The sequence below is a fragment of the Mobula birostris genome, chromosome 23 (assembly GCF_030028105.1).
Source record: "Mobula birostris isolate sMobBir1 chromosome 23, sMobBir1.hap1, whole genome shotgun sequence".
Lineage (NCBI taxonomy): Eukaryota > Metazoa > Chordata > Chondrichthyes > Myliobatiformes > Myliobatidae > Mobula > Mobula birostris.
This window is the reverse complement of record NC_092392.1, coordinates 40632616-40658341: the sequence shown is the minus strand read 5'-3', so window position 1 is coordinate 40658341 and position 25726 is coordinate 40632616. Positions and strand designations below refer to the sequence as shown.

At 40.1% G+C, this 25726-nt stretch overlaps 1 protein-coding gene across 1 annotated transcript in view; it reads left to right on the top strand.

Moving 5' to 3' along the window:
- Window positions 1–21135, top strand: part of ckap4 (cytoskeleton associated protein 4) — a gene marked incomplete at its 5' end in the record, with an annotated part of 31850 nt that extends 10715 nt beyond the window's left edge. Inside the window, 3 exon segments of the mRNA XM_072241863.1 lie at window positions 1007–1078; window positions 1684–1823; window positions 19778–21135. Coding sequence (XP_072097964.1) covers window positions 1007–1078; window positions 1684–1823; window positions 19778–21013 — 1448 coding nt within the window.
- Window positions 21136–25726: the final 4591 nt, after the last annotated feature.

Here is a 25726-nt window from a genome sequence, read left to right as displayed (position 1 = left end):
CTTGATAAATTCATCCGTAAAATTCTTTCTGCCCATTGCTATCAACTGAGACACTCAACGGAGGCAACGGTTTCCTTGTATTTTCTTTAGAGGTTACTCTTAAAGGTTTGTTTTCTTCCTGAAATTACACGTTTATTCAGAGAACCTACCCTAGTGTTTTCTCTCGTTAGACTTGTTTGTTGTATTCAGTGTTATTGCTTTTTTGAGAGCGGCAAAAATATTCATCTGGACACTTCCATAAACTGGCGATATTTTGCGTCCACCTGACGTTTCTTTGACACAATGGTTTAGTGAAGTGGTATGTGAACAGAAATAGTAAGGTCGGAAATTAGAAAGGAACCGCAGCCGCGACGATGCAATCCTTTCATTGGGCACAATCGCAACTTGGTTTTAAGCGTCTGGCCTCAATAGTCTGTGTCCGTATTTCTTTAAACAAAGTTGTTGGCACGAACAATGGGTGGACTCGGGGTTTAATTTTGGGGAGCGCTGCTCATATTGGTCGTGTGTATTACCATGTACGAAGATAAAGCAGGGAAGTAGGCAGGATTTTCACTGAGTGGTGCAGCAGAACTAAAGCTTATCTTTAAAAGACTATGTTCCTACTTCTAATTCTCATCTTATACTAGCAGAACCACGGAAATGGCGCAACACTTGGTGTACCGCAAATATCTGTACTGGCCATACAGAAGTATTATAATCAGGGAGAAAGGAAGCAAATACACCAATGCCTTTAGGCAATAACACATTAAAATCCTGCAGATGTTTTAGCTTTCATAGATTTGACAACAGATGACTGGCGTGTGTCTTGAGTTTCCCTGAACTCTGAAGCCAGACTGCCACGTTGTCTGGTTCGGGTAACGGCAGCGAAAAGTGCTCCAAACAATGAACGGGGCTGGTGGTCCCGAGGAGGCGAACGACACAAGGAAGTTTCGTTGATTCGATTTTAATCAGTGGAACGTAACCGCCTATACATGATCGTTCGTTTCAACTGTTATTTAATCACTAGCACCGATCTACGGTTTGAAAATAAAGGTCAGCTTCATACGTGCACGCATGCAGGGATTCGTCGATACCAATCGTAAGGTGGGGACTTAACAGTCAAATTCGAGTAAAATATTACGTCTGAAATGTAAAAGTTGAAATGGATCCCGTTCAGAGAAATAAGAGGGCAATTTTAAAAAAAGGAAAGAGGAAGGTTTAAATTCCAAGTTACCAATAGTTTTAGATGCCAAAACTGTGCAATATGACAAGAAATGTAACTGAAATGAGCCGCACCACCCTAATGAGCCTGTTCTCCTCCCAGAGTACGTGGCAACCTCAAGTCCCGCCATTCCAGAAAGCCCGAAGCTCTGGAAGTATCAGAGTTAAGTAACTTCTGGGGCTGGATCTCGCAGTAGTGCTCCTCCCCGCCCGTCCCGGAGTCCCCGAAAGCAGCATTTAGTGCAAAGCACTGTGTGCACACAACTTTGACTGCAGCCACTGGAACCACGTCGCCCGGCTTGACTTCTTTACAGTATTAGATCTGCAGCATGTCTTCCACCAAGCAGAGAAACAAGAGCCACTCTGATCGCAGCTCGTCCGGTTTGCAAGATGACGTGGCAAAGAGGAGCCTGAAGGGGGGCAAGGGGAGCGCTGAGTCGGCGTCAACCATTGGAAAAGTGCTGAACGTCCTGCTCTTTTTAGTCCTAGCCGCAGCGGCTGCAGTTTTCGGCTGGTATGTCCACAGCCTCTCGGAGCAGATCAACCATTTGCACCAAAGGAACGAAGAGACATCCCTTCGAAGCAACGACCTGACGAAGAAGATGGAAACGCTCCTTCAACAGGTCAGAGTGCTGCCCATCCCAATATCAGTTTCGGGAAACATTCACTATTGTCAGATCCCCTGGTTGAATTGTCTCGCTTAAACATGGCTAAGAATGATTTGCTTCCTCTTAACACGAGGAATTTTTTGATAAGTTCAAAACCACGTTGTCCCCAACGCCCAACGGGAACGGCGCGCCTACTACGGCACTGGCTATGTGGCTTAACTCCAGTATTCTCCGTTACGTTTGCACGAACTCTCATTAACAAATATTTCTTAGCGGTATCTTTATAACTGCGGTTATGTGGGAATTATATGGGTGCAAATTCATGTAGTTGGTAACCATGCAGGAATAATATTTTTTTCTGAAAATAGCATCTTAACACATTAAGATATGGGGTATCTTGCCATTGTTGTAACCTGCAGTCTCCAGTAAGCTATTTCACTTGGATAGCCTTATCAAAGACTAGACAACGGGGTGACCCGTTGGGGCACCCTTTGAGAAAAGGGTAGTGCAGTCTGATGTGACCAGAATGAACATGAAATTTTCCTGAATGCTATTGGGTATCGCTTTGCTTTGGAAACTGAAGTAGAAAACCTCAGTTTATTAAAGAAGAACGACGCATAGCAAAACAAATGTAGCTGCTCCTCATTTAACAAAGGACACTATTGATGGCATCATTTCTGGTTTACCTGCCACCCTCTTGCCTCTCGTTGTCATTCTGGAGATGTGCAGTCCTTTCATCCTCCATCTCTTCATCCCTTCTACTGTTTGTTCTTTGTCTCTGATCCTGGAGAAGTGCACTTCTCAGCTCCTTTGTCTCTTCCTCTCTCCTTCTCTGCCTGTTTTTGTCATTCTGGAGACATGCAGCCCTTTCATCCCCCGTCTCTTCACCTCTTCTGCTGTTTGTTGTTTGTCTCTGATCCTGGAGACGTGCATGCCTCTCCTCCTCTGTCTCTTCTTCTCTCATCTCTTTTTGTCCTGACTCTTTGATCCTGGAGTCGTGTGGCCCTGACCTCATCCGATTCTTGTTCTCTCCCTCTCCTTGCCGCTTCCCGACGACGTTTGGCGTCATCTCTTGACCACAATGTCCCCCTCCCCTTTCCACGCCTCATAATTAGGCTTTTTTTTTACACTAATGCTGGATAGAAGATACGAAACAGTAACACCAAAGAATGCTGATTATTCTTGATGATGTGGTTGGTGCTCTCCTAAGTGGACGTGATATAGTCACTGCTATCCTTTGACTGCAGCAAGGGGTTTATGGGTGTCTCGAAGTATGTCATTACAAAAAGATTTAATTATTTCTTATTGATGGATAGCAGTTAGATCTGTCCCAATCCTGCACATGCTGGTGGTGATTGGCAGAATGTGACCCCTTGAAATAGAGCTGCCCTGCCCTTATGCTCCCGTAGCTGTCGCTGCTGAGGCTGGCCGTGCGCATGCGTCGGGCTGTCACGTCCCAATTTCCATGATGGCTGATCGGGTCTCAGGTGAAAGGCAGCCTGTTGATTTTGGCGAATGAGCAATTTTGGACGAATATATAACCCTGAACTTTGCCTGCATTCTGGAAGTTAGCACATTTTAATTCAATTGAGCCAGAAAAAGTGCTGCTGTAATGCACCGTTTGCGCCAATTGGAGGTCACAAGCAGACAAACAGACAGCGCATGAGAGTTTTAGTATTATATAGATGACAGGTTGGTAAAATGGGAAACCGTGCCCAAAAGATATGCTTAACATGTATCAAACATTTGTTAGACCCTAATACTGTGTACAATTCTGATTGCCACATTGGAGAGGGCGCTGAGCAGATTCACGAAAAAAATACTAGCCTGTACATACTGTAACAGGATATTATGAATAGACTTGGTCTCTTGAAGAAAAGAAGCCCAAGGAAAAACTAATAGAGAACTTTACATTTAAGGTTTTGATTGGAGTGGATATGGAGAGAATGTTTCCACGTGTGGGGCAGAGCATAACTGGAAATCATCATTATATTAAAAAAAATCTTGGGTTGGTTCAGTTTCACTTCTTCTAATGCAATGAATTGTTTTCTGTGTTCATAATCTGATCCCTTCTGCATTGGAGAAATCAAACAAAGACAGGAGGGTTGGGTTACTTTGGGGAGTAACTCCATTCAATTGAATGAATTAATATCCATTTTAATTCTCCATCCCACTCCCATGTTAATCTGTGGCCTCCTGTACTCTTGCAACGAGACACAACACCAGCTTGAAGTAAAGTATATTTCAGCCTTCTGGAGGAAATTCTTGTTCTTAAGATAATTTGATTTCAAGTTCAAGTTTATTATCATCTGACTGTACATATATAAAACCAAATGAAACAATGGCCCTCCAGACCATGGTACACCTACAAAACATATAACATACAGAGCACCTAAACCAAAATATTACCATAAATAAGTTAATAAAATTCAACCTGCTGCAGTATAGGTAAGTAATACAGTGAGCAGCTCGCTGTCCCAGTGACAAGATCTTGGTGGTAACAGGGTATTCATTAGTCTTACAGCCTGGCAGAAGAAGCTGTTACTCAGTCTCGCAGTCCTAGTCCTGATGCTTCTGTACCTCCTTCCTGACGGTAGTAGGTCGAAGTGATTGTGGGACGGGTGGCAGAGATCCTCAACAATGCTTTGACTCCTTTGTCTGCAATGCACCCGGTTAATATCACAAATAGGGGAAACGGAGACACCGGTGATCCTCTTGGTGGTTCTAACTATCCTCTGCAGGGCCTTGCATTCTGACCTCTGTACCACACAAGGATGCAGGCAGACAGGTCTCTCTCAATGGTGTCCTTGTAGAAGATTGCTAGAAGGGGGCATGGAGCCTTGCATGCGTTGGTCTGCTCAGGAAGTGTAGATACAGCTGTGTCTTCTTGACTAATGAGTAAGTTTGTGGGTCTGGGTTAAGTTGTCCATTATGTGCACACCAAGGAACATTATGCTCTTCACTCTCTCCACAGCAGAGCCATTGATGTGCAGTGGAGAGTGCTTGACCTGTGCCTTCATGAAGCCCACAGTCATCTCTTTGGTTTTGTCCATATTGAGACTCAGGTTGTTATTCTTGCACCATTTGACAAGGCACCACCTCCTTTCTTTATGCTGACTCATCATTGTTGCTGATGAGGCCAACCACTGAAGTATCATTGGCAAACTTGATGCTGTGATTTGGGCTGAAGCTGGCAGTGTATTTGTGAGTCAGCAGTGGACTGAGCACACAGCCTTGGTGGATACCAGTGCTCAGCTTGATGGAGCTTGAGCTGCTGCTGCAAATTTGGACCGACTGGGGTCGTTCTGTTAAAAAAGTCCAAGATACAGTTACAGAGAAGGGTATGGAGTCATAATGGGGGCAGTTTACTCACCAGCCTCAGAGGGATGAACAACATCCTGTCAGGCACAGCATCATCTTCTAGGTGGGAGAGGACAGAGTGGAAGGCCAATGCAATGGCATCATCAGTGCACTGGTTTGAGCTATAAGCTACCTGGAAAGGGTCCAATGTAGCTGCAAGGTGGCATTTTATATGATCCAGTACGGGCTGCTCAAAAGACTTCATGGTTATTGAATTTGGTGCCATTGGCCACTGGAATGATGGTGGCTGCCTCAGCTTTGCTTGAGTTTACTCTGGCATGGCTCCTCCTCACCTCAGCTGTGGCCAGAGAGGGTACCTGTTCCTCGGGGAGAGGGGGCTTTCCTCAACGGCACATTGTTTAATACATCAAATTGTGCATAGAAGGTGTTTAGTCTGTCAGGAAGGGAGGTGTCGCTGTCATTTTTGTGCAGGGTGGACTTGTAGTATGTTAGGGTTTGAATACTCTGTCGCATGCGCTGTGTGTGCCTGTTGTCACAGAGGGCGCAGATCTTGCTGACCATAGAGTTGTCCTGCCCCCTGATCTGAGGGCATCATCCCAGTCCCTAAGCAGTGCACAGTCAGCCATGGTTTCTGGTTTGCTCTGGCAGTGTAAAGACTAATCACAGTAATGTCCTCAAAGCATCTTTCTACGTAGCCAGTCACTGATCCTGCATATTCATCAATGTTGACTTGAAGATTGTAGGCACTGCAGTTTTGTTTCTATCAGTTAAGGCAAGCCAGTACCAAAGGGAGATTTTTGTTGTTTTCCGCTACTTTTCCTTGCTTTCCCTCTGGGAATGGAGGACATGCCCAGCAGGTCATGTCTTGCTGCTCTGTATTTTGCAATGCCTACATTTTGCAATGCGAGAACATAAGACAAAATGCTCCCATTCCCAAATAAGCAGATAATAATGTCTACAGTTTATCACCATAGTGCTTATCCTTCTAGAGGCATCCCCCCTCTTCCACCCGTGAGGCTCCTGAATTCCATGGTGTAATCCAGCACAGAGTGTGGGCCTTAACGTAGGCTAAGTATCCGATCCACTGCCTGCTTTCAACTTCCCGGATGGTCAAAATCCCAGGGTATCTCAGCGTTGAAATGCTCATATTTATTGCAAATGGTAGTTTCAGCCCAGGTCAGAGTTCACCCAGTCAAGAGAGAGATGAGGAGGGCAATCTTGGCTTGGTCTGCAGAATACAGAGACAGCTGGAGCCCCAAATGTAAGACACACTGGGACAGGAGGTTGTGGCATTGGGTTGGGGACCCGTTGAAGTCCCCAACCAGAAAGAGGATGTGTTGGAATTTTTGAAAAAATTATTATAGATAGGAGTCTGGGGCTGGACAGGATATATCCCTGCTTACTGTGGAAAGTGAGGAAAGAGGTTGATGCTCCTTGCAATGATCTTTGTGTCCTCACTGGCCACAGACATAGTAGTAGAAGATTAGAGGGTAGCGAATGTTATTCTTTTGTTTTTGAAAACTAATGAGGATAATCCTGAGAATTATAGACTAGGGAGTCTTTTATGTTTAATGGAGCATATTCTTAGAAACAGGATTTGCAAGCATTAGGAGAAGCTTAGGCAGGTTAGGGTTAGTAAGCATGGCTTGTGAGGGGCAGGTCATGCCTCATGGGCCTGATGGAGTTCTTCATGGAAGTGACAAAACAAATTCATCAAGGCCTAATCGTGTTCCTATATCTTAGAGAGCAGTGGATGTGGTGTATGAATTTTAGTAAGGTGTTTGACAAAGTTTCCCATGGTAGGCTAATAAAGAATGTCAGGAGACATGGGATGAAGAGAAACTTGGTTGTGTCGATTTGGAATTGGCTTGCCTACAGAAGGTAGAGTGTGATAGCAGATGGAGGATTTTCTACCTGGAGGCTGCTGACTAGTGGTGATCAGTTCTGGGATCCTTGCTCACTGCGGTATTTATAATTGACTTGGATGAAGAAGTGGAGGCTGGGTTAGTTAAATTTGCAGATGGCACAAAGGTTGGTGGTGTTGTGGATACCATAGAAGGTTGTTGTAGGTTACAAAGGGATATTAATAGGACGCAGAGATAGGGTGAGAAGTGGCAGATGAAGTTCAATCCAGAAAAGTATGAAGTGATACACTTTGGAAAGTCAAACATGAAGGCAGAATATAGAGTTAATGGCAAGATGCTTAGCAGTGTGGAGGAACAGTGAGATCTTGGGTCCACTTCCATGGATCGCTCAAAGTTGCCGTGCATGTTGACAGGGTGGTTAAGAAAGCCTTTGGTGTGTTGGTCTTCATTAGTCAGGGAATTGAGTTCAAGAGCCACAAGGTAATGTTGCAGTTCTCTGAAATTCTGGTTAGACCACACTTGGAGTATTGTGTTCAATTCTGTTGGCCTCATTATAGGAAGAAGGTGGAAGTTTTAGCGAGGGTGCAGAGGAGATTTACCAGATGCTGCCGGGATTAGACAACAGGTTGAGTGAGCTAGGACGTTTCTCTTTTGATTGAAGGGGGATGAGAGGTGACTTGATAGAGGTGTACAAAATAATAAGAGACATGGATAGTCAGAGACTTTCCCCCATGCAGAAATAGCTAATACAAGGGGTCACAAGGTGATTGGAGGAATTATAGTGCAATGTCACAGGTAAGCCCTTTACACAGAGAGAGATGGGTGCATGGAACATCCTACTGGGGGTGGTGGTAGAGTCAGATATATTAGAGACTCTTAGATAGGCATATGGGTGAAAGCAAAATAGAGGGCTATGCAGGAGGGAAGCATTAGACTTATCATGGATGAGGTTAAAAGGTCGCCACAACATCATGGGCTAAAAGCTTGTACAGTGCAGTACTCTTCCACCCTTTGTGACAAAAGAAAATTATTGTGAAAGTACAGGGGTAAAAATGTAATCAAATTAGGCTCAGCAAGAAGATAAAGGTAAAAGAAAAACTCTGCAAATAATATCTTAAGTACTTCAATATCAAAGTGATTGGATCATTGAAATTACAGAAAATGGCCACTTGTCCATTCAGTTGGATTGGAACAAGATTATTCTGCCGTATCTGCTCCAATTTCCACTTCTCATTCTTTTCACTCCTGTATTCTATTACATTAACTTCCCTTCACGGCCAGCTGTATTTAAGTATTAAATGAACCTGAGTTTATTCCTTCTCCTTACCAATCTGACAACAGGTGGGGAAAAGTACAATATACCTTCAAAGCTTTCATAATTTTGAAAATTTCCATTTGATCACTTTTTCCCTCTTTGCAAGAAAAAGAAATTCCAGATTTTGTTGACTTCAGAACCATGCAACGGTAAATGTACAAAATGTAAACAAATCATTGCTTTGACGGGGTAATCCGTGATAGATCTAACTCAGTACTACCATCATAGCTACCAATTCACTCCAACATTCTTTCATTCTGTTATCAGACAAGACACCTCTTTGGATACTTGGAGTCAAAGGATATGGAGAAAGGGCAGGAAAATAGTGTTAGGATAAATTAGCCATGATCTTGTTGAATACTATAACAGGCTCAATGGTTTACTCCTGATCCTATTTCTTCTACTGATTTATGCTCTAAAAGAGCTGTAAAATCTTACTCAACCTGTAAGTTCCTTTGCACAGGACACCAAGCACAATGCTGAGCCAAAGGTGCCCACCAAGCTTTCAGGAATCATGCAGGGTCACCTCTGCTTGTCCAAGATGTCATTGTTTGATAGAATGAAAACTGAATGGCTTGCAACCTCTTCAGCAGGTACATCACTGAGGAACCCACACAGGAATTACCTGCCTTATTCTTTTATTTGCAAGCTTGGGTTTTCCCTAATTAATTACAAACAATGTTCAGCTGGTGAGTCAAGTGGAAAATGAAAGCATCAGTCTCAATGAACGTATTAAAATGGAATTAATTCATTACATAACTGGTTGCCATGTCACAGATGCGTCCCTATTTCCACTACACATATTAAATTTGTTTTGCCAAACTTAATATTTTATGTAACATTTTGTCAATTGTTTTTATAGTACGTTGACTTGTGCAATTTGTGTCACTGCTTTTGTGTTGCTGTGTTGCTGAATTACTAGAATTTATCAGCAGGTGAGTTTGAAGAAGTGCAGAGAAAGATAGCTTCCTTCAGATGAACACAGCACGTCTCAGGTTTGCAATATAATTAGTTACTGCATTTTCAAACGCGTTACTCAAGAATAAATTAAATCTTGATTCTTGGCATAAAATTTATTGGCATGTAGTGAATCTTCGCAAATGACATTTGTATTTAAGAGATCCCAGAATCATGCAAATAATCTCATCTAAAGCCATCGAATGTTTTACTTTACAAATATAATTTATCTCATTTGCTACAGTATTTTGGTTCACTGTGTCATTGTAAAATCCTAAACCCAATCTCCCAGCAAATTTCACTCTAGATTTTACAAGACAGTAGTTTTCTTTCAGTTTATTAAGAATATTACTATATAAAGATCATCTCCCTTTACTTCCACTCTCTTCATTTTTCACAGTTTGACAGTTCTGCATTAAACTGCATTTGTGCACTTTGCTCATGTAACTACATGCCCAGTAATTTATGCATCTCTCGTCTACACAGGTTGACCTCCTTGAAAAATTAAATTAGGCAAGGGTACCCAATTAGCCCATATCCCTCCAAGTTTACATTAACTTCATCTTGTACACCTTAATCTTGTGATTATAGTTGTAAACATTCATACTTAATTAGGTTGGACAACTTGGCATTGAGATCTGTGCTTCCAATTCACCAGTTGATTTTTTGCCATCAGTATGTCATCATCGGCGTAATCTAATTCCTCTATAAATGCTGCTATGTAAAGTGCCTCGGCTAATTAGTATAATTTACATTTCAAAATGCTTTTTATACATTGTTATTGTCTCTTGCAATCTCGGTGCTCTGTGATGCAGACCATTCGTCTAATGAACTATTTACCTTAAATCTTATTGGCTGCATTATTGTCCATTTTATATACTTTCAGGTTAGGAGTGACTCAGTTGTTCCCTTCTTTAGGACGTTGTGCTTTCAAGACTCATTGTGGGCAGTATCTTGTCTAGTATGGCAGCATGGTATTGAATGACTCTTCTTCTTAGACTGTCACTCAGGATTGAGGATGACTTCACAAGATCACAAGACAAAGGAGCAGAAGTAGGCCATTCAGCCCATCGAGGCTGCTCCGCAGCTCCCCCATGAGCTAAACTATTCAATCATCTAGTTCCAATTTCCGGCTTTTTCCCCATATCCCTTGATACCCTGACTAATTAGATACCTGTCAATCTCCTCCTTAAACACCCTCAATGATCGGGCCTCCACAGCTGTATGTGGCAACGAATTTCACAAATCCATGACCCTCTGGCTAAAAAAATTTCTTCTCATCTCTGTTTTAACTGGGTACCCTCTAATTCTAAGACTATGGCCTCTTGTCCTGGACTCACCCACCAATGGAAACAACCTTTCCACATCTACTCTGTCCAACCCTTTCAACATTCGAAATGTTTCTATGAGATCCCCTCTCATTCTTCTATACTCTAATGAATACAGTCCAAGAGCCGACAAACGCTCCTCATATGTTAGCCCCTGCATTCCAGAAATCATCCTCGTAAATCTTCTCTGAACTCTCTCCAACATCAGTACATCCTTTCTAAGATAGGGGGCCCAAAACTGCACACAGTATTCCAAATGAGGTCTCACTAATGCCCCATAGAGCCTCATCAACACCTCCTTACTCTTATACACTATTCCTCTTGAAATGAATGCCAACATAGCATTCACTTTCCTTACCGCCAATCCAACTTGGTGGTTAACCTTTAGGATATCCTGCACGAGGACCCCCAGGTCCCTTTGCACTTCTGATTTTTGAATTTTCTCCCCATCTAAATAATAATCTGCCCGATTATTTCTTCTTCCAAAATGTATAACCGTACATTTGTCAACGTTGTATCTCATTTGCCATTTCTTTGCCCACTCTCCTAAACTGACTAAATCTCTCTGCAACCTTTCCGTTTCTTTAACATTTCCTGCTCCTCCACCTATCTTGGTGTCATCCACAAACTTAGCCGCAAAACCATTTAATCCATAATCCAAATCATTGATATACATCGTAAAAAGAAGCAGCCCCAACACCGACCCCTGCGGAATACCACTAGTAACCGGCAACCAATCAGAATAAGATCCCTTTATTCCCACCCTTTGCTTTCTGCCTATCAGCCAATGCTCCACCCATTTCAATATTTTTCCTATAATTCCATGGCCTCTCATCTTATTAAGCAGCCTCATATGCGGCACCTTATCGCAGGCCTTTTGAAAATCCAAATACACAACATCCACAACTTCTCCCTTGTCAATCTTATTCGAGATTACCTCAAAAAATTCCAATAGGTTGGTGAGGCAGGATCTTCCCTTCATGAAACCATGCTGGCTTCGGCCTATCTTGTCATGCACTTCGAGGTATTTCATAGCCTCGTCCTTGAGGATTGACTCCAATATCTTTCCAACTACCAATGTCAGACTAATAGGTCTGTTATTTTCTTTTTGCTGCCTCCTTCCTTTCTTAAATAGCGGAACTACATTTGCGACCTTCCAGTCCTCTGGAACGATGCCAGAGTCTATTGATTCCTGGAAGATCATTTCCAATGCTTCCACAATCTCCAAAGCCACCTCCTTCAGAACCCTTGGGTGCACCTCATCTGGACTGGGAGACTTTTCTTTTCTTAGTCCACTTAGCTTCCCAAGCACTTTCTCTCTAGTAATCTTGACTGTACCTAATTCCATTCCCTGATAGCTCTGGCTATCAGATAGATTGCTCACGTCTTCCACTGTGAAGACTGATGCAAAATACTCATTCAGTTCCTCCGCCATCTCTTTGTTATCCATTATAATTTCTCCAGCATCATTTTCAATCAGTCCCGTATCTACCCTTGTCACTCTTTTACTCTTCATATATTTAAAAAAACTCTTAGTATCCTTTTTTATGTTAATCGCCAACTTCATTTCATAATTCGTCTTTTCTTTCCTAATGACTTCCTTAGTTTCCTTCTGTAAGTTTTTAAAAGTCTTCCAGTCCTCATTTTTCCCACTAATTTTTGCTTCCTTGTACGCCGTTTCTTTTGCTTTTATTTTTGCCTTAACCTCTCTCGTTAGCCACATTTGTGCCATTTTTCCATTCATGATTTTCTTTTTTCTTGGAATATATTTTTCCTGCATTTTCCTTATTTCTTGTAGGAATTTCATCCGATTCTGCTCTGCTGTCTCTCCATGACTTGCTTCCATTTGGTTTTGTGGTTGATGAGGTCAGTATGGAAACCATGGACTTAGATAGATAGAGCAAGGACTTGGGTACCTTGTGAAGTGGGTGCACTCCTACATCACTTACCATAGTTGAGTGCTACAGATGCATGGACCCGAAGTCCCAAGATCATTATTGAAGTTTCTACTCCATTTGGAATTGTTGTCAGCCAGAGATTCTCAAATACTCAGGAAGTTGCACTTCTTCTGGAGATTCTGAGCACAACTTTGTCTGGCAATCTTTTTTCCATGACAGAGCTTGCTCTTGTGTCTGTTGTGGGAGTCTGTTGTCAGGGAAATGAATGACATGACTAATCCAACTGAGTATAATAGTGGCCTTACTGCTGGTGATTTGACCTGGGAGGGGACATTTATCCTTTCACTGAATTTGGCAAATTTTGTTGAGACTGCATTTGTGGATTGCCTTGAGGTACAAGCAGTGCAAGCTTCAGAAACACGCAGAAGGCATTGTTGCCCAGTGGATGATGAGTGTAAGTGCCTGATGTGATGTTTTGAGCTTCAAATATTCTTTTTCTGAATTGACCTAAAGCTATTGCATTGTTAAAGATCATTAACAATCCTTAACAAGCATTGCTAAATGGGCAAATATTTCAGATCTTTGCATCTGATTGATCATTTGGGTCATGATTGATCTGTTTTCTAACTTCATTGCTTGCATTTCCCATATCCTGTAATGCCTTTGGAGGAGTAATATCAATCAGTCTGAAGTTCAACATGAATCATTGATCAAGCACTAAGTACAGATTAAGGATGAGAAACTTCATGCATACATTATATATAAGTCCACTCCTCAACAATTCATCTCTGACTTTTAAGGTTGATAAACAAATCTAGATTCTGCAACCAATGGATATAGTTCTCTATTCATTACATTAACAATCTTAAAAGTTTCAGTTTTAAGTTTCCGAATTTCTGGTCTGTGTAATATCTCTCACAATTAATGTTACTTTAAGCAAATATTCGTCAGCTCAGGAGTGCATAGCAACCTCACAGCAGATCTTTTTACAAAAAGGCCAGGAAGTTTTCTCCCATACCTAAATCAATATCTCTTAAGCAAAGATGATTTGTCAATTAATGATTTTTTTGTTTGTTTGTGGGATCTTACTGAGCTTGATTGCATGCTGTGCTGCTATGAAAACAGCAGCAATTACAGTTAATAAAACAGAATTAAAATATAAATGGTTCTATCCTTTCACGATTCCTGAAGCTGTGACACATTGCTCTATAAACATGAGCTTTGTCTCTCTCGGGAGCTTATTAATTTGAATTATGAATTTCCTCATGCTTTTTTCTGCTGAATGCCAGTCCTTTCATATTGTCACACTGAGTCCTATCAATTTCTCCATTTCCTTTCCTTTCTACAATTTATTCCACTAACATTTTTCATATAGTTCATTGTGGGAGGTTTTTGTGTTTCTTTTCTCTTTATTTATCAACTGTATACCCTCATTACACCAAGTAAGCCATCTTGTGACGTGCACTTTCCAGGATTTCCAGACATTTTATTGCTGTTTTAATAAGCGAAAAAATTTTCTGCAGGAATTCTGCTCTCCCTTTTTGTGCTTAAATTCTTCCCAGTGTTATTTCATTGTTTCATCTGATATACATTTGTGCATGTGTTGATTTATTTAATATATATTTGTATATTAATTTATTAATATAATCTTTAGTGAATGTGGCAAAGGTCCATTGTACGATTTCTAAATTGCCATTTTCAATGTAGGTTTTCTAGCTGTTTTATTTAAAGGAAAGGCTGGTTAAGAATCAAATTGGCACTGTACCATTTAATAAACCAGATGACAAAGTAGGTCAGGAGACAAAGTTAAAAAATTTGAAGATTACAGTAGAGAGGGAATTTTGACAGATGTGGGATAATTTTTAGCTATAGGGAAGGAACAAGTAGAAGAATCTAGTATTTTCCTGGCATATATGACAAATAAACTCTTCTCAGGCTTCCATCTGGGTGCAGGTATTGATTTTAACTGACGTTTCGATGACAAATTCTGCCATCTTCATCAGGGATGATGCCTGGTCATGTCTAGTCCAGTGGTATTTATACCCCTGTTGCCCATCCCTCCTGATTGGTTAGTCCTCAACCAATCAGGTTTCCACTGTCCCACCTTGTTTACAATCAAATTCCAGTTTTTACTCAGGGTGAGACCTTCAGCTTTGTTAAAAAGACAGCGGAAACCTAATTGGATGAGGACTAACTAATCAGGAGGGAGAGCCGGGGTATAAATACCATCAGACTAGACATGCCCAGGCATAATTGCTGATGAAGATGACAGAGATTATCATTGAAATTGATACCTGTAACTGGCTGGAAGCCCGAGAAGAGTCCATTCAAACAAGTAGAATGTTTTCATTTTAATAAATTTCGTCAGTAATGGTTTGTACATTGTACTTTTATTTCCACAGATAATGTTGTCACCTTCATCTAATTCTGTTCCATCCTCCCAAAACACATAGATCATGCATCTCTTTTAATAAGGACTCACCTCTCCTCTGTCTCATGAAAAGTTCTGATGAAAGGTCTTGGACCTGAAAGATTAGCTTTTTCGTTGGAAGCTTTTTGACCTGTTGAATATCTCCATAATTTTCTGCCTATGTTTTTCCTGTCCAAATATTCCAGATTGTTTCAGAACCAAATTCTTACCTCTGACATGGATCACTGTAAATGTTAATTCTGTTACACATTCCAGGAATACTAACATAGTCTTTCCACATGACATTACATAATTAATTTGAGTATAGAGGCAGAGCAGCTGAACTGTTTTGCATTCTATGTATCCCGAATCTACTTTAATTAATGATGAACCATTCAGACCTTTCAATTTATTTGTGGTTGTGATATCTTTCCCCCAAGAGTATCATAATTAATCACATATTTCACTTAGCTTTGTCATACCACAGTTGCATATTTTACTGAAACTTTATCAATAAACCCCTTCAGATATTAGGGCTACGTTTCTTTCAGTAGTCATGTTCTTTGGCATACTTATTTGTGAATGCAATATCTGAGGAAGATTTTAATGAAATATTCCAGAAATATTTAAAGATGTTCACAAATTTGTCAAGGTACTTGCAGCATTAATGCACACCCTTGAAATAGCTAACTTTGATCCATTCATGGAAAGTGTTGGAACTGTGAAGGAAGCCACCAGGGAGACATAGCTGGTAGATATAAAATTCTTTATTTGGGACACACAAAAGCTGGCAACCTTTGGAGTTGGGAGAGAGGAAGAGGGAGAGGGAGAGACCTGACCACATTACAGCATATTTTTACATGTTAATGGACAAAGGTGACAGGATAATTTCTATCTATTTAAACTGCACTGATAATGCTTCTTTTGAGTTACATGTAAGTTTTCAAATGCCTGGATTTTCCCACCAACTGTGGCCTCTGTGTTATATTGATGCAATGGGGTGTTGATTGCATTCATACATATGCAGACATCGCAAGTCATTTAAATGTTTCCTGTTCTGCACTACACTTTAATCTACAATCCATATTCAGATTTGAAGATTGGTTGCTGGTGAAGTTAATATTTGCCATATACCTTAACTCCAGAATACACTCTAACAGAAAGCAAGAAGGGAACAACTCTCTTTGCATTAGGTGGCTAAAATAAATGATAACTTATAGCATTCAAGCCTGGTAGCATTGGATTATTAACGATAGGATATACAATCAAATTAGTTGAGGACATGTAAAGAATATCTGTTAGAATCCAAGAATCTAGGCATGCAGGAATGTAACAATTTTCCTTTTACATGGAATTTGAAAGAGCAAATCTGTATATAAAATGCTAAGTCATTAACCTATGTTCTAAATATAGGTACTCATTAATATACACACTAAAAACAGCACCAGAGATGTGTACATTTTAGCCCCTAATTGAGTCAAAATTTTACTAATTTTAACAGTGGGTCATTGGGTATTTTCTGAACGATTTAGGCACAGCCAAGCTTTACACAATTTTAGTTTATTATTCCTACGACAGATTGAAAGCAGCGCAGAAGTGTTAAATGCCTTGGGATGTTTTATCAGTGTCAAGGGCACAATATAAATATTGATACTGTCGTCTCAGCTCTGCTGATAACTGTTACAATTTATAAAGGGATTTGCACATTGGGTGCCAGCACACCTGTACCGTGAGGCAACATGAGCATATGTCACCAATAAAACCAATGAAGCATTAGTTTCACATTTCTGTTGTTTGTGGCATTTTATTTATTTGATGTTAGTAGACTTCAATAAAGTCTTTGCTCATGAACAGAGGTATCCAAAGTGTTCAAGGTTGAAGTAATGTTGTTGTTCCTTTCCGCACCTTGTGGCACATGGAGGGGCAGCTTTGCTGTTTCTTTAGCATTTTTGTCTGTTTTTTTATGAGGCTGATTTGCACGCTCAATGCTCAAACCAACACAGATGGAAAGCGTGGCAACAGCAGCCGGATTTAAACCTGGGACCATTCGTCTCGAAGTTCGGTGTGGATGCCACTACACCACCGGCTGGCTTGAAGTAATATCCACCTTCAGTTATTTGCCAGTTTGACTCAGTCGGTAGCACTCACATGCTAGAGTTGGAAAGCTGTGGGTTTGAAAGCTCTGTCAAGATGTAAGAAAATTCCATAAGCTTACAGACAAATTGAGCATAGAGGAAATGGTACATTGTCCAGGATGTTCTTCAATGAATTTGCAAAACAGGACCCTGATTACCAATTCAATGGGTACAAATTATCAAATAGTTTGATTGAAAATATCAAGCCAAGTATCCTTCAATATAATACCTAAATTATCTCTTTTGAATGCTTTTTTAAAATCTTTGTCCAATGAGATTCAAAGAAATAGTCCATCTATAAATGTATTTTTAAATATGAAAGACAATTTGTAACCATTATAATGACAATTGGTGGGAAAATATTTAACTTTTGACCATGAAAGTTTATTATAAAAATAAGCATTCAAAAGGTAAACGTGATGAATTATTCCTTATTTTCATTTTATATTGCTTTACTGTATGTAATACAATTTAAAATTCAGTTCCCATATATCTTTCTGAATGAGTGACTGGATCCAAATGTGCATGCAGTCACGCTTCAGGCACTGCATATGATTAACCCTATTTGAATGGCAACACATCACTAAGATGGGTTTCTTGAGTTTTAGTATTATATAATTTCTTCACCTGTTGGCGCGTGGCCAAGTGGTTAAGGCGATCGTCTAGTGATCCGAAGGTCGCTAGTTCGGGCCTTAGCTGAGGCAGCGTGTTGTGTCCTTGAGCAAGGCACTTAACCACACATTGTTCTGTGACGACACCGATGCCAAGCTGTATGGGTCCTAATGCCCTTCCCTTGGACAACATCGGTGGCCTGGAGAGGGGAGACTTGCATCATGGGCAACTGCTGGTCTTTCATACAACCTTACCCATGCCTGCGCCCTGGAAACCTTCCAAGGCACAAATCCATGGTCTCAAGAGACTAACGGATGCCTATAAAAAAATTTTTTTCACCTTAATAATTATCATTTACATAATATGCAAGCTTCCATTCATACTGGGCACTATTGTAATCTGAGATAGCTGGAGTTTGAGTTATTGTAAGTGAACTTTCCAAATATCAGTTAGAAGTTACATGAATGGAAACAAAACTGTTGGTAGTTTGTTTTTGCAAAAATTGTTAAGTGTTGATACAAAATGAATTTCTCCTGCATTGTGCAGTGTTAAAAACAGAAATGCTCAGTGTAATGGCAAGAATTCAACCACAATTTTTTTGGGGAACAGGCTACATATCAAATCTAGGAGCTAAAATAAAAAATGTAAGACAGTAGTGGTAGTGCATTCTGGTACCCATTGCCAGCTCAGTAACATGGAATAGCATTGCTACTTGCATTGAAGAAGACAGAAAACCTTGCAGTGCTAGCAATACTGTTTGTTAACCTTAGGTATTTTTGGACAAGTTGGCATAATCTTCTTTTGCTACTCTGAGAGTATTGCCCTCTGGGACCAATTATCATTGCCTAGTAGGGGTGTTGGTACCTTACAACGGTGAGTGGCCAGTTTTAGTGGTGGGCATAGTTTTTTTTTCTTATTCACTTCTCAAGATTTAATGAGTACCTCACCCTTGAGAAGGTGGTGTAGTGAGCCAACTTCTTGAGCTACTGCTGTGTTTATGGTGGAGATAAACCTAGAAAGCTCTCAGATAGGCCATTCCGAGACTTGGACCCAGTTACAAGATATGGCAAGTTAGAATTGTGTGTGACTACTGGTAGTGGTATTTCTGTATAGCAGTTCCTTATTAATGGTAGATGTCACGGGTTTGGGAAGTACTTTCAGACTTGACAGAGATTTGCAGTGCATTTTTCAGATGAGATAGACTGTAACCAGAGTGTAATGTTGCTTAATTGTAAATGGTGTTAAACTTCCTGTTTGAGCTACGTAGATCCAGGTAATGGAAAGTACTCCATCATGCTTCTGCCTTGTGCTTTACACTTGTTGAAAAGGTATAGTTGGCCACAAAGCCATCAATTCCATCATTCAAATCATTGACATACAACAGAAAAAGAAGTGGTCCCAACACTGACCCTTCTAGAACACCTCATCACCAGCAGCCAATCAAAAGAGTTTCCCTTTATTCCCACTCTTTGCCTCCTGCCAATCAGCCAATGCTCTAACGACATTGGGGTATCTTTCCTGTAATACCATGGGCTCTTATCTTCCTGAGCGGCCTCATGTGTGGCACCTTGTCAAAGGCCTCCTGAAAATGCAAATAAACCACATCCACTGACTCTCCTGCCTATTATATCCTCAAAGAATTCCAACAGATTTGTCAGGCAAGACTCCCCCTTCAGGAAACCATGCTGACTTTGGCCTATATTATCATGTGCCTCCAAGTACCCCAAAACCTTATCCTTAACAATCAACTCCAACATCTTACCAACCACTGAGGTCAGACTAACTAGCCAATAATTTCCTTTCTTCTACCTCTCTCCCTTCTTGAAGAGTGGAGTGACATTTGCAATTTTCTAGTCCTCTGGAACCATTCCAGAATCTAGTAGTTAAGACATCACCCATTAGCAACTCAGACGGAATTGATTGTATATTATTGATTTAGTATTTGTTTTTATTTAACTATATGTTTTGTAAATATATAGTAATACATGAAGGAATGTCAATGTATTAATTACTCTTAAGGTTCAGCATTTAGTGACATTTATGCAGTTTGAAGAAATAAAATTATATCAATATTTATCCTGTTCTCTTCCCATTCACCAGTATCTTTGTAATGTTTCATCTGTTTCAGGTGGAATCAACAAAAGTCATGATGAACAAACTGGAATCAGTGCTTCATAGCAATCAGCAGGAACTGCAAAAAACTAACAATGCAGTCTTGAAGGGTGAAAGCAAGACAACCCAAATTGGTGAAACTGTACAGAAACTACAGACTGAAATACTGCGAGATCTCTCTGACGGCATCCAAGATGTACGGGATGCAAGGGAAAGGGACTTCACTTCTCTTGAAAAAACAGTAGAAGAAAGATTAACAGAATTAACCAAATCAATCCATGATAACATTGCTGTTTTTACAGAGCTTCAGAGGAAGAGTCAGAATGATATTGATGCAATTAAATCAAAGATTGAGTCATTAGAATTAGCGGTTGAGACGAAGAGTCAAGAAACTACATCTTTAGTCGATAAATATAATCAGTTGGAAAGTACATTACGGTCACAGCAGTCTGCATATGGTACACTGAAGGAATCAGTCTCCAAAACAGAAAACATTGTCAATGGTATATCTGAAGAAATTCACCAAAGTCAGCAGGATTTACAGGAAGCGAAGAAGAAGTTGAATGAGCAAATAAAGACAATGATATCAGAAGCAAGTAATGCTATAGAGAATGTAGAGAAGAACAATGAAAAGTTTGAATCCCGGTTAATCACCACAGAAGAGAACATTATGGCTTTGAATACAGCTGCTACACACTTGTCGGAAAAAATAGAGTACTACAATTTTGATTCAATACAGGGCACCCTGAAGAGTGTTCTTGAGTCTCATGAGTCACTCAGCAGTGACCTCCAGGCACTAAAATCAAACCTGGAAGATCTGCAAAGTCTGGAAACTGATAGAGCGCTTAACCTTCAAAGTGAAATGCAAGCTCTTGGATCACGTCAGCAACGGCAGACTGAGGAAATTCAGTCCGAATATAATGAGCGGCTAAAGCAGCTGGAACAAAATGTGGATGGAATTGGTGAAGAAACTAAGAGAATGGGAGCTGCGCTGAATTCAGTGGAAGACAATGTGCAGTCTGAGTTCCACGAGAAACTATCATCATTGGAAACATCCATGGATGAACTGAGGTCTTCAATCAATGAAGTCAAGAATGATCTGGAGCTTTTAGGGGCATCTGTTGAGAGCCTGCTCACAGAATCTGAAAACACTAATACAGCTAAGGATGAATTGTCATCCCTAAAGCTGACTCTGAACGAGTTACAATCTGATGTTGATAAACTATCAGTGTCATTAAGCAGCTTACAATAAGCTACCAGGGAAGCAACTTCAATAAAACGCAGCCCTTGAGAAAATGGAAAGAGATTTGTGTTAGAATGTTTTTATAATGAAATACAAACTTACTTAATGTACTGCTACATTTTGCAATTAAATAATAATTATGAAAATAACCTTGGTTAATGTTAGTTTGCTTCTCAACTGAAAACCAGTGAAACCAACCTTTAAGCAGTAATGACTGTTCTTCCAAATAAACATAATGTCCTTTGCTTCCTTCACCGTAAAAAGTCATGGATTACAGATGCAGACTCTGTGCAGGTATAGCAAATGCAAACTTATCTAAATTTGAAATATCACTCATCACAAATTAAAGTGTTAAGCCACCATTAAACATTTGAATGTGTTGACCAAAAATTTATTTAAATTGTGCAGTATAGTAAGTTGGCTTAGGAAACTTATAACCCATCAACTGTGACCCTTGTCACTGAGTCAAAAAGTGTGCAAATCATACTTGTGATCTGAACACATAATCGAGGATGGCACCATTATGCAAGAGTGCTATGCTGCTGGGGGTGTAACTTCTCAGAGACATTAGGGTTCTTGCATATGTCAGGGGAGAGGTATAAAATACCCTGCACCTCAAATTCAAAGAAATGGAGCTGAGCACTTCCCAGTGACCTGTCAATTATTCCTCAACCAAAATCACTGAAAAAATTATCTGTTTATTATTATATTACTATTGTCAGATTTTGCTGCAGACTGTCCACCTAATGTTGACACTATCATTTATTTCAAAATTACTTCTCTGGTTCCAAACCTCTTCGAGTTGAACCATATAAATTATCATAATAAGAAACCAACAGCAAATACAGACAGACATAGACAGATCATAAGTCAAGCATATTCTATTGGATGAATGCTCCATCTCCCTCTCATCTAAGGAACCCTTGTTTTATTTTCCCTCCAAATCCCTCTTGTAGAAAAGTAACTGCCGTGGATAGAAACATCTCCTGAAGATCACAGACTATTTAGTTACAGCCTTTCCTATCAATCTTGGATTTCACTTTCCTTCTCATCCCATTGAAGATTACTCTCTTCCAATCTGGAAGTTCTAGATTGTCCCTCATCCTTTTATGTTACTGATCTAAATCTTATGATAGGATAATCACTCTTTCCCACTAATAACATGTTGACTTTATTCACAAGCACCAGATCCAGCAATGCCCCTATGCTCAGGGCAAGATCATACTAGTCAAGGAAATTCTCCTAAATTTCCCAAGTATTTCCCAAATTCTCTCTCCTCCAATCTCTATTCTAATCTTACCCCAATAAATATTTGGATTGTTAAAGTCTTCTAGCTCATCATTCCTGTATTTCTCAGTAATTCCACTCTGAATTTTTTATATATAACTCTCATGATGGGAGTTTGATTTTTGATTTTCAACCCCTTGATTTCCAATTCTACACAACAGATTTTGTCGTTGACGCCACAAGAATTTTTATTTTTAATGTTCCAATGTATTCTTTAATCATGTCAGCCCATCCCTCTTTTTCCCTCCTCTATCTTACGTATTTTTTATCTGTGAATATTCAATACCTGGCATTTCTCACTTGTAAGCTCTGTTTTTGTTATTACATCTACATTAATTTCACACACATAGTTTTGTTCACACATGTACAATGAATTTTGAGATAACATATCCAAATAAATATGGTGTCTGCTATTCATTTTAATTTTCTAAACAGAAATGTAATTAAACATAAGGCTAATAATAAATATATTGGACAACACCTTCCAAAAAGCTTTCAAGAGGACCACAACCTTGTCATGGTTTGGAGGCTTGTGTGCCTCAATAACACAGAGAGCTACACCGGCTGGAGTGCGAGCTTCATGCTTTTGCTCTTAGTAGAGTAACCCATGCCAAACAGGTCAAAGGGTAGAGGCCAGACTACGAGCGGTGCACCGGTCCTCCAGGCTCAGGGATTCAGCTCTGAACTAACAACCCTAACTAGTAAAACAAAATTGTTACAGAAACAGCAATGAAGAATCCTCCTACATCTGTGCGTGATGGTATTCCTGAGATTCCACCCAAGTCTTGCATGACTGACAGCAGTGAAAACTGAGAGGAAGCTACTGATATGATGAAGGAAGCCCTGAATGCCTTCAGAGATGGAGGAACATTAACGGCTCTTCTTAGTAAGTGGATGTATTGTCCTTTCTCTGTATTTGTCACCCTTCCTAAACCTGTCCATTAGAGGATTCCAAAAAAAGAGTCCAGTCATTTTCAGGGTAGCATATTGAAAATAGTAAGGTGTTGCTTGGTCAGGGATTAAGTACCTGCCATTTTTAATTTGCATCACAAAGATGAATCACAAATATTGGCTGGATGGCTCTTGTCTAACCTGTCAAACATACTCAGCTCCTGCAGCTGAAATTGGGCTGTGTTGTAACCACTACAATCTGCCCTGTCATCCCTTGATAAGGCTCACTGACTTCAATATCATGTTCACTGTTTCAAAGTGTTCCTATTTAGATCCTTAAAAGGTCAAAATGAATTCAAGTAATTCAAAAAAAAAGTTCTTAAAGTCTTATTGAGTTAAAGGCACATTATAATACTCTTAAGTAAAACACAAATATATTGAGAAATAAAGAAACAAAACCAAAACTTGGCACTTTTTCAGAAAGATCAGTGACCTCATTGAAACTGCTTAAAGATGGGGTGGGGGGGATGGATTTGAGATCCGCAGAAGTCCTCAGTGATGATTACAGTGGCTGTGGAGTCAGGTGCTATGACATCTGACCTCTTGTGAGCACCCCAAAGCCAAGAAATTGGCAGTGCCTTAGGAAGAAGTGTGAAGTTGAAGATGTGATTGAGGGAGGTGAAACGCAGAATGATTTCTAAACGACAAAGGATTTGTTAATATGTGTACTGCCCTTGTTACAAAAATCACCGCTAAGCAGTAGCTCCAGCCAGTAATTATGGAAGCAATGGTTGATTAGTTTTCTTTGTGAGAGAACTGTAGTATTATTGGATGCCTTGGTAGTGTCGTGGGTAACGAGAACCTATTACAGCTCAGGCCGTCGGAGCTCGGAGTTCAATGCTGGCATCCTCTGTCGGGAGTCTCTGTGTCCTCCCCATGGTATGTGTCGGTTTTCTCCAGGTGCTCCAGTTTCCTCCCACAGTCCAAAGATGTACCAGCTAGGTAGGTTAATTGCTCATTGTAAATAGTCCCATGAATAGGTTAGGGTTAAATCCGGGTTGATGGGATTGCTAGGGTGTCATGGTTCAAAGGGCATGTTCCAGGTTGTATTTCTAAATAAATAAATAAATATGGCTGAGAAACTTTGTTATATTTATAGAAAAATTGACCAAAGTTAAACTTGGAGTGCTGTGTCCATTTTTGAATTTCTTGTGCCTACAAAGTAAAAGTATGCAAGATTCATGAGAAAGGGCTGTTGATATTGAGGGTTGGGAGAACGTGCTGTAGTTTACGGCATTTAGAAGAATGAAAAGTATTACTACTGAGGAGACATCATCAATAATCTTTACATGGAGAGTATTTTTAAGATAGAAACAGTTCCAAGGCACTTCACAAAAGCTTTATCAAATATATAATGAACTTTCCTGGTACATGGAGCTTAGAAAAACAGAGGGCCATGCCCTAGGGAAACCCTAGACAGTTTCTAGAGTAGGTTACATAGTCAGCACAACATTGTGGGCCAAAGGGCCTGTAGTATGCTGTAGATTTCTATGTTCCAGGTTTTTTTTTTCCTTTGTGAAAATACCAGAAATACAATGACTGCAATATTAGCTAGTTTTTTTAAAAATTACATTAAATTAAATGCCTTAAAAGATATTCTTTACAAGATTAAGTACTTAAACAACTAAACGTTAGATTGTATCTATCAATTTTAGCACCTACACTGAAACAAGTGTATACTAAATTACATTACTTATTTTTTTGAACTATGGTACCAGCAATAACTGTGCCATGATTTGTCAAAGAATATAGGGCAGTTTATATTAATATTACCAGAAGCGTGTGACGGGTCATCCATCAGCACTTAGATTTACAGTTCTTCACAAGCTGGGATCCAGCATTTAGCAAAGTCACACCAAAGAAATAAAATAACTTAGGGCATTTTACTACAAGAGCACATCAAGGACTAAGTGAACACCCATGCTTTCATATTTCTTAATGAAATGGATGATGAAGGATGGTAAAAATCCAACTACTGTAATAAGTTAAGACACAAATCATCCACAACCCTGGGTGCATAAACTACTCTATGAAGTTCCAAGCACACAGAAATCAAACCTATAAACACAAGAGATTCTGCAGATGATGGAAATCCAGAGCAACACACACAGAATGCTGGGGAAACTCAGCAAGTCAAGTAGCATCTATGGAAAGGAATAAACAGTCAATGTTTTGTGCCAAGACCCTTCTTCAGGGCTGGAAAGGAATGGGGAAGACGCCAGAACAAGAAGGCAAGGCAAGGGGAAGGAGTACAGGCTGACAGGTGATAGGTGAAACCAGGTGAGATGAAAGGTTGGTGTTTAGGGGAAGAGGGTTGAAGTGAGAAGCTGGGAGATGATAGGTGGAAAAGGTAAAGGGCTGAAGAAGAAGGAATTTGATAGGAGACTGGATCATGTGAGAAAGGGAAGGAGGGGCACCAGAGAGAGGTGATAGGAATGTGAGTAAGAGGGAAGAGGTAACAGGGAGCCAGAACAGGGAACAGAA